We start from the raw sequence: 9,831 nt of genomic DNA on the forward strand, positions 1-9,831 counted from the left end.
AGCAAAGTGGCAGTTGGTCAAGGCCACACCCCCAACCTCGACCTTCCTCTTCTCTCCTCCTCAAAAGCTACAGACTCAGAAAAGGCACAGACTAAGGAAAGCTCATTGTGGGACTGGCTCTAGTGGCTGTAATTTTGCACCAAGGCTGAATTTTGGGAAAGAGACTTCAGATATGCTATTAGGGGACCACTAAGGTCTATGTAAAAGCATCCAAAGAGCACCATGTCATGGGACCTTTAAAAATGAACTTTTCCAAGCCAAACATTAGTGTGCCTTGTATGGTAAAAAGTGACCCTTTTTGTCAAATGTTAGGCATACTAGGCTCTCACAGTATGGCAGGATTTCCCACATATCATCAGTTGTTCTGTAACATTTTAATTTGCTCAATTTCCGCTTTCTAGAAAACTTGTTGCCAAAAATCCCAGCTTCAACAGAGAGCAGCGAAGCCTCTCCGGATCGAGCCAACAGCTCCCAGTCTTTGCCAGCCTCCAGGAACGGAGTCACAGAGTCCTCCACCACTCCGTCCACCTCCATGCCCAGTACCAAGGAACATGGAAACCTGCCCATCATAGTCCCCATGATCCCCCCGCCACTGATCAAGCCCTCTGCAGGTAGGGAGCACTGACACCTTTTTGGAAAGACACATACAGGAGATGATAGAAAAGTAGTTTAAGTCATTGTTTGTCAAGAAAACATGATACCTGACAGCAAAACGAACTCAATTGGGCGAACCAGCTCACCTCCAGAGCCTGTACATAACGTTTCAACAGTTGTACGCTTACCCATGTGTGTGTTTCGAACAAGGCTACATTTTACATTTCCAAAAAGATCAAGGTCATTTTCAGCCCATTGCAGATTTTGAATGTAGTCGCCCAAATGCCCAACCACGAAGCACACACACAGCCATTTCCCCAGTCAAATACCCTAACTAGAAGAACACACAGCTGTCCTCCAAAAATATTTCATTTTATTGAAAGTACAGTAGCCTACTGGCTGATTCGTCTGCACTTAGCAGGGAAACTGAAGGAAAACTGAATGTTTATCCAAACTAAAAAACTTTCTGTGTTTGCAATGGCCTTAAAGCCTCCAAATCAGGCAGGGGCAGGCGACTAATGAGCTCGCTACCTGCTGTACACCTTGCTTTCCTCCACCTGCCCAAGTGTCAATATAACCCCATCAGCTCTCTGAGAAAATGTCCGCGTTCCTCGGCCAGACAGAGCGCTTCATTATCCCTTGCGTCTGCTGTGGCACAGGAGGCTGGTACGCCCCGGCGGAGGGAGCGCACCACCTTGGCATCGCCCAAGAGGAGTCCCCGCTGGCCCTGCCTAGGCGGGGAAACAGATGGTGTGGTCCCACTTAAAGCCTAGCACCAACACACCACCCGGCCGACACCCCTTCAACTCGCCTCCCACCCCCACCTTCACACATGCTGAATTATTCATGTTCGTGTGCCCCACAAAAACTGACAAAGGACCTTTTGAGGTGCAGGTACCATCGGATGATGGCGGCATTTAGTATGGAGGCAGCATAATTACTGGCGAGTTTTTTTTCCCCCCTTATGCAGATGTGAGTGTTTTGAGATGGGCTTGTTATGAGATGCCAGGACGTGGGAAGGCAAAAACAGCTCCACCTCAAGATGTCTCTTTGTATGAAAATGTTGAGATTTTTTAAAAGATGCTGGCCTTCGATCCTGTTCATTACACTGTGGTACAGACATTATTCCAAGCAATGTACAAACCCTGATCCACCCACCCAGTCAGCCCAGAATGTCTTGTTTTTTTATTATCAGTGGGCAGCAATCCAGATAGACACAAAACGGCAGAGAGACTAAAGGAATGAGCTAGAGCACAGAGGAGAGACATAAAATATGCATGTTAGGTCCACTGTGCTATCTTTAGGGCCTCTGGGAGTTATATCCTTAATTGTGAGTTAGTCTTTACTTAAAATCTGATGGCCCCATATATCCATTAAGCTCAACAAGAGGTGAAAAGCCTGGCTTGTGTGCGATAAGGAGGTGAGCGGGGCTGAAAGACTAATGGGCCGCGTTTTTTCACCCTCACACCCGCATAGTCATAATGTGATAATTGGGAGATACTGGAGGGAATCTCGGAGGTTCTCTCTTACAGTAGCAGCGACGGCACTAAAAGCCTGCAGCTCATCACCAGCAGTCAGCTTACCCAACAAGAGGCATGTCACTGTAACTGAGGATCTGTTAAAATCATTTGTTGCCCACACTGCCCACATACCTCTAAATCAAAGGTTAAAACAAGGAACTAGCTTTGAAGCCATTATTGTAGCATTTCATGGATTACATCATGTTTTTCCTACAAACGTTTTTGTGGAGAAAATGAAATTCTTTTGAAGGAGGGATATGTTTTGGTCAACTATAAATTAACTCTAGATTGAGTTGGGGCTAACCATAAATTTTAAGACGGAAGAGATCATTCTATGCATATGATGTGAATATGTGTTTCACTGTGCCTGTTATTTCTAGTCCTTTCTTATACTCTCTGCCCTCACAGTGCCTTTGTCATGAATGATAATGTCATGATATACAAGGCAAAACGATTAAACAAAATTAAACTATGTAGAGTTTGTGGTAAATGGATGGGTGGAGTTTCAGGTCAGTTCAGATCAGAGTTGCATAACTTGTCAGTCAGGGAAAAGTGGTCCAAATTGTCTTACAAATACTTTTTTAAATCATCTTTTTACTTAAATGTACAAATGTACCTCGCCCATCCCATGTGACATTTATGTTACACACACCATGTAATTATTACATGCAATTATTTAAAAAAGACCACACCTTCGGTCAGTACCTCCTTCCGACTAAACACCCGTCATCTCCGGGATCATCAGAGTACATTCTTGTGTCCACTTCAGGTTCTAATACCCACAGAGCACAGCCACAAATAGACATCTTCCCATGTCCCCGGCTCATCCGTTTTGGCTACATTTACCCATGGCAGGCCTACATTATAAATCCTGCAGTGGTTTTGTGGCTTGAGTCTTGAGTGGATTTAACCAGCTCTGCAGCTGGGCTAAGTCAGTGGAGTTAATGCATTTTGCTCGTTGTGTTTCATACATCTAGTTGTTGCATGTGTTATTATTCTCTGCTTTAAAGTGCCCATATTATGAAAACAATTTCTGAATGTGTCCTGCCTTCAGTCTCCGGGTGAGCTGTTAAAAATCTGCATCTGCAATCTACGTCACTAGCCGAGACGAGGTGGCTAACCGTAGCATGATAACGCAAGTGTGGTAGCTCGTTCTTAATGGCAAAACACTGCTACAACACACACTAATTCACCATAATCTACTACTCCTTACAACTACTTACATCTTACCTAGCTACTGCACGTGTGCAACTCCCAACAAAGATAAAAGTGAGATGTCTCACTCTGTAGCTAAAACAGAAACCCAAACACACTGGGTGAAAAGAGGATGTGCAGTACAACCAAAATGTGGTCTTTTTTGAAAATGAAACCACGAATGAAACCATGAAACTTGTTCTGGTACAAGCTCAAAATACAAATATGAACCTGAAAATGAGCATTATATGGCCGCTTTAATAAAAACTTATATAAGGCCTAAGTTGACAAATATTTTGGGTTAACCATTGATGGAACATTGCATGAATGTCCAGGATAATGGTCTGTGGTTTAGAGATAATGTGGGAAAAGAACAGTTGTTTGTCCCCAATAAATTATACACTCAGCTCCATCCTAACTCACTTTCATTAATGTTTGTTTCTAGATGAAGATGCATCCAATGTGCAGATCATGTGCGCCTGGTGCCAGAAGGTTGGTGTCAAACGCTATTCTCTGAGCATGGGGAGTGAGTTGAAGAGCTTCTGCAGTGAGAAGTGCTTCGCCGCTTGCCGCAGAGCCTACTTTAAGAGAAACAAGGTAAGATTCCTTCTTTCTAATCCTGCTGGACACTTTAATACAACATCTTTCAGAGGCTTTGCAGATACAGTATGTCCAAATCTCCTTGCAAGTACATGTGTTCATCAGTGAGTCCCAGAGGAGAATATAAGCTTGTCAGCATGGTTTAAAAAAATCCTAAAACACGCATGAAATAAGTCTAAACTTGTAAGTGTGCAGTGTATTGTTACAATGTGGGGAACGATCGTCGAGAATAGCATGAATTGGACATGATCCTATTGTCATAGTGTTCATCAGCTGAAAATGTTTTTGCATTTGAAAGGAATAGTTTGACATTTTGGGAAATACACGTACGTATTCATTATTTTTCAAGCGTTGAAAGAAGAAAAGATTTATTCCATTTTTATGTCTGTGTGTAAACAGCTTGAGTTAGGAGGCCAATAGCACGTCTTAGCTTAAAGACTGGTACAGTAGTGAAGCTAAAGCTCACAATCAACACAGTATGTCTCATTTGCCGCAACGTAAACAGTCATGTAAAACCGTGTAAAAATGTGTGGTTTACAGGGAGTAACTTGGTGTAACAATTTCTTGATGAATAAGCATATTTCCCAAAATGGCACAATATTTCTTCAAGTTTTGGCAAGTAAACAATTTTCTGCAAAGTTAGTGTTAAGTTAGGTAGCTAAAAGAACTTGGGTCGGAAATAAAACTTTGGTTTGGTTAAGTGGTACTCAAGGTTGCACTGAACACGAGAACTTAACGCATGGTGTATACATTGCATAACTACCACACTAACAACACTCCTTCGTTTCAATTTGCCATTATAGTTTCCGAGCTATTTCCAATTTACTGTCATTTATTAATTTAATGGAATATTTTTTGGAGGGGAAACAATTCCCTACTTGCTTTTTCAGACATTACACTCATGTTAACAAAATGTTCACAATACCGGGCAGAAAAGCCAAAGGCCCAATAAGGTTCCAATATTTCCAAGTTTACACTGTAAACTTCTTTCTACAACACTGCTAAACAGAGACTAAACTGTAGCTTGAGAGGTATTCTCAGTTAATCTCAGGGAGAGAAAAACACTTTTGTCACTTGGAGACAACTGACTAAAGTATTTAGCAGACCAACCAATGCTAATGATAACAGACAACTACTAGCTACCTATATCTGTAGCTAATACTTATCTTTATCTAAGGGGCCAACCAGATTTGTAAAACTGACGGTTAGCTAACTTGATACTCTGGTTATTTGAGTTTGCAGTGTTCATTTTAATGTGTAAAATGAGTACAAATAAACACTTTTTAATAGATTCTGTTGGAATAGGAAAGCTCAGAAATACAATTAATGTATCTGTATTGGAGCATAAACAGAGGGTAGATGCTAGACCCTACCCACAAAACGACAACACGGGCATAGGCTACTGTGCAGGTGTCAAGACACTGACAGTTAGTTGAATTTGTAAGTTATAACCTTATAAGTAACGAGATGTAGCTCTTAAACTAACCCTTACTTTGACCTTCACAGCTAACGTTAGCTAGCTGCTAACTTAAGTGTTGACGCATGCATAGTAGCCTACGCCTGAATCGTTTTCAGTGGGTACACATCTAGCATTTACCAGCGCAGGGAGCCTCTAATATGGCTGCCAGAAAATGTGACATCATCTGGTTAGCTCTTTATAAACACACGCTATATTCTGCTTCTGACAGAGCTAAATGAAGCTTTCGTGACATTTGGTAAAATAAATGTAATCTTGTGAGCAGGAGATTATTCGTTGTAGCTTCAGGAATCACTGTGTAATGCTTAATTCTCACATCAAGACATCAAAAGGTAATTTGAACAAAAAATCTCTCTCTTTACTTTTTCAGGTTTGGCTTGAATACAAAATGCATAGTAGCCTACATAATAAATTGAAAACCAGAAACCACTGAAAATAAATCATGGGCTTACTACAAAAAATACCTTTAGGCAATCAACTCCAAAATGACTAGGTCACTGTGGTGCATACAACGCAAGACAGCAAATATCAAAGTTGTTATTGTGTTCTCATTCCCGATGACTGTAGTTAAACAATCTCCTTTCTCTCTTGTACCAAAGCTGGGATATATAAGGAATTACACTGTGAGTATGACGTGTTTTACTCTCCTGCTTGTCTGTCCTGAAGTCAGTTATTCATCTAAACATAATCACTTTTTAAGCACTGCACTGGAGCAGGAATAAGTAGGGGTGCACTTAGAGTATGTCTGTTCATTTCAGTTAGTGATATCCAATTTCTTTTTATTTTCTGACACTTTTTCCCAAAGCATGAGAATCAAGCTGAGCCTTGCGTCTACTGTACTGTTGCTCATACTATGTGTTTTTTCATTTTCTACCTTAACATTTTAGCTCATTTACGTTTATAGAAAGTTTCTAGTTGTCATTGTATTAAATGTTGAAATGATGACAAATGATCTGTCTTCTCCTGGTGATGACAAGGACAGCCTGACATGTTGAAACCTCGTGGGAGAACGCGAACGGTCTGTGACAGAAAGTTGCAAGAGCTTTAGAGCTTCCTATTCGATTTCAAACGCAGCGTTTCAACTGTTGTTTTTATTTGGATCTCTGAGCTTCTGAGAAGGGCAGAAAAAAGTAGATACAAATCTATGCCATTTGACACAACAAAGTTGACAAGGAAGCTCTGAATCAATCAGAAATCAGGGAGGCTGCTTAACACGACATTGAAAGTAAAGCAGATGCAAAGAAAGCACTTTGCTATGAATCTATTGGCCTTTGTCTCCAGTTAAACATATTCATATAAAGATAGTATACAAGACAGAGTCATTTAACATATGTATGTATTTCCCTTCCTCGAACCGTCATCGTTATACAGTATATAGTACATTCTGCAAAGTACAGTTTGTTTAGTTCCAATATGATGTCATCAACTCTGCATTATGCCCTGACTTTATGACGGACATATTTGTGGATAGTAGAGCTGGAAGATATCGAAAATTCATAAGGTGGCATTTAAGGTACACTGAGAGAGAAAGTAAGTGAAAAAAAACAAAGATTCAGCAATAATCTTCACAGTCCGTGCTCTCCTCTTGATTAGCCTTAGACTTTTGACAGACATTTTAAAGTAAGTCCTCTCACTGCGGCGACAGCTCTTCATGCAAGATACCGTTGAAAAAAGGTCTGAATTTCTAAGTGACAGGCTAGATTTGATCAGTCTTAGAGAAAATCTTGTACCGTATGTGTTCTAATATGCAGCAGGCCAGTCAACTAGTAAAAAAATAGAGATTTGACTTATAATAGTAATAGTAGAGATATTAAAAGTAGAAATAATAGCAGTAATAATAGCAACAATAATAGTAGAAATATGACTAATAATTATATTGATAGTAGTAGCAGGGGGCATCAAGCAACATAACATTTACTATAAAACTAATAGTTCCAAAATACCTTATTAATGTATTTTCATTGTTTAATTATCGTATGATTCAAATTAGCAGTCCAGGTACTTTAAACACACTTTGTTCATTACAGTAACTGATGCAATAATATGATGAATTTACTTCTATTATCTTTTAGTTTAGTTAGACACAACTTGCATTAGAGGTGTTATTTTGAAAAATAGAAACATTTGATTGGTGGTCCATTGGCCACAATTCTTCTGTAAGAGTCAAGACACTCAAACAAAAAAATAAATAAATGACAAATACATGATCAGTAGTGCTCCATCATAAGACCCTGACCTGTGGATGATTCCTGATCTGCAGCTTACCCTGATTAATGCAGAGCTGGCCCAGCGTACTGGTTAAAATGCATTCATGAATGCACATTTTAGCAAAGCTCACAGATTTTCCGCCGTTTTGAGACATTCAGTGGACTTCAGCGGCATGGAGGGCAGTAGGCGCAGTTCATCTGTGTTTACTAATTGCACAACAGTGACACAGAGCCAGATGAAAATTGGCAAAGTTTGAATGTCAAACCACTTTGACCATATGCTTTAGTTTACAATTATTAACTTATCTGCATCGAGACATAATGAGAATTGTCATGCATCTAAGAATCAATTATTTTCCCCACCCCTAAAAACCACACACAACTAAACTACTGTAGGTTTTTTCAGTTCTATCAAATTGGCCAAATGAATAGGTTCGTAAATTAGGTGCGGTTACCAACATTAGGCAATCCAGACGATTTCTCAGAAAATCAATCTTGGAGATGGTCCTTTGTGCAGTTTATAGACAAACATACATCCAGTTAGAAGCCAGTCAGCCATGTTGGATGTTTCCTTCATCCATCAGCAGAATGCACATGTTCAAACATCACAAATACAGGAAAGGCCTGCTCTGCCACAGCGGCTCAGATTCTATATTTTGTCTGGCTCTCGCACAGTCATGCAGGCCATTTGTGAAAGCGATACCCACATGTTTCTTTTCTCATTCACCCACAAGGTTGGCCACAACAACACGGCCTGCAAGCTTCCAGCTGAAAAAAAAATAGATTGTCAGAGCTGAAAAGAAATATCTCAAATCTGCGTGTGCTTTGGATAGGGGAGAGGAGACCAGGGAGGAGGGGGGATGTAGGGGGCGGGCAACAGCTCTGGCATTATGTTGCATGAAATATCTTCAGCTGCCTCATCTATGAAACCCAATCCCCTCTTAGGGTGACTATGGTTGCTACTTTCTCACATCTCTGCATAACTCTATATTATGTAGTGTGTGTTTGTGTGTGGCGAAAGATGATTGATAGTTTAACTGTGGCTAATCACTTATGTGCCCGTTTACTGTACGCCTTAAGCTTCTGGATTAGTTTGTATGGAAGGTGCAGCTTTCTCGCCGCTTGTACTACTCAATTATTCTGTCTATCTCCTCCCTCTGCATACTCACTTTCATTTACTTTTTGACTGTCCATTATTACACCAGACACATAGCTTGGCTCTTTTCTTATTTTAATGTGCTACAACTTAGGGTGTGTGTATTTTGCTGGTTTGTGCTCTGCAAAAGCCATTTCGAGGTGGTATAACAACAGTGAAAGTTCACTGAGAATTGACATGTTCAACAGCTATGATAGTGAACAGTTTCGGGGATTAAAACCATTAATTTAAATGTAGGGCGGAGTTTTGCTTTCAGCTGCAGGAAGAAGCTGCTAAACTGTAATGCTTTTACACGCAGCCGTGCGGCTTGTCCCGCTATCTTACACCCACACATACACCGATAAACATGCATGCTCATTGGACACACTGCCAAGATTAAGTTAGGCAATTAGCAGTGATGAATTACCTTCTGTGAGTGTGAAGCATGGCGGCAAAAAGGTGTAGGTTAGAGGAGGCATTTCTTTCACATTGAGTCAGTCAGCCTTACACATGAAACATATCGTCCACGTTATTTAGGGTTGGAACTTAAATGGTGCGTGCATGTCTGTTTCCGTGACATTGATTATGATGAAATGTAGCTTGTTGCTGTTGCAATAGTTCCAACAATGTGCTTTTTCTGCAGTTTGGTTTGTGTTCAGGAGTTTCTGGGCTTGAAATACTCTAAAGAAAAAAATCCTGGTTGATTGTAGGCTGGTATGTTGTGGTTGAAAAGCAGCTAGAGGGAGGACTCATTTAAAATCCTAGTAGAAAGAAGTGGCGTGTGTAAGGATCACATATTATTCATAGAGTATAATTATCTTTTTGCATCATGCCAATAAACATATAAACCATGTCATGTTTCCACAATATTTAAAAGAGCATGATGCAGGTAGCGAGGACAGTTTATGGGTCGTTTCTGCTGCAGCGCAGGGTTGTTTGGTTCACACCATGAAATTCCCCCCAGGAGACCCCAGACCTCCATCAGTGTTTTTCCCCAGGAGCTCCCTCCAGGCACGAGGGGGCAGAGTGCCGCTTCATGTCAGCCCAGAAATGTCACATCACTTCAAACACACACGCGCGCACACACGCACACGCACACGCACA

General features: G+C 40.7%; 1 protein-coding gene across 5 annotated transcripts in view; it reads left to right on the forward strand.

The window, feature by feature from the left end:
* sobpa (sine oculis binding protein homolog (Drosophila) a) overlaps window positions 1–9,831 on the forward strand; it is a 41,007-nt gene that overhangs the window by 12,231 nt on the left and 18,945 nt on the right. For 3 of the 5 annotated variants that reach the window (XR_004327085.1, XM_032501242.1, XM_032501239.1), the window contains exons 3-5: window positions 402–611; window positions 3,754–3,905; window positions 5,985–6,008. Coding sequence is in view for 4 of the 5 variants with exons in the window: in XM_032501242.1 (XP_032357133.1) it covers window positions 402–611; window positions 3,754–3,905; window positions 5,985–6,008 (386 nt within the window). In the remaining variant the exon portion in view is untranslated. The remainder of the gene's footprint in view (window positions 1–401; window positions 612–3,753; window positions 3,906–5,984; window positions 6,009–9,831) is intronic. The other 2 variants (XM_032501243.1, XM_032501241.1) reach the window with 1 other exon arrangement.

This window comes from Etheostoma spectabile, chromosome 20 (genome assembly GCF_008692095.1).
Source record: "Etheostoma spectabile isolate EspeVRDwgs_2016 chromosome 20, UIUC_Espe_1.0, whole genome shotgun sequence".
Classification (NCBI taxonomy): Eukaryota; Metazoa; Chordata; class Actinopteri; order Perciformes; family Percidae; genus Etheostoma; species Etheostoma spectabile.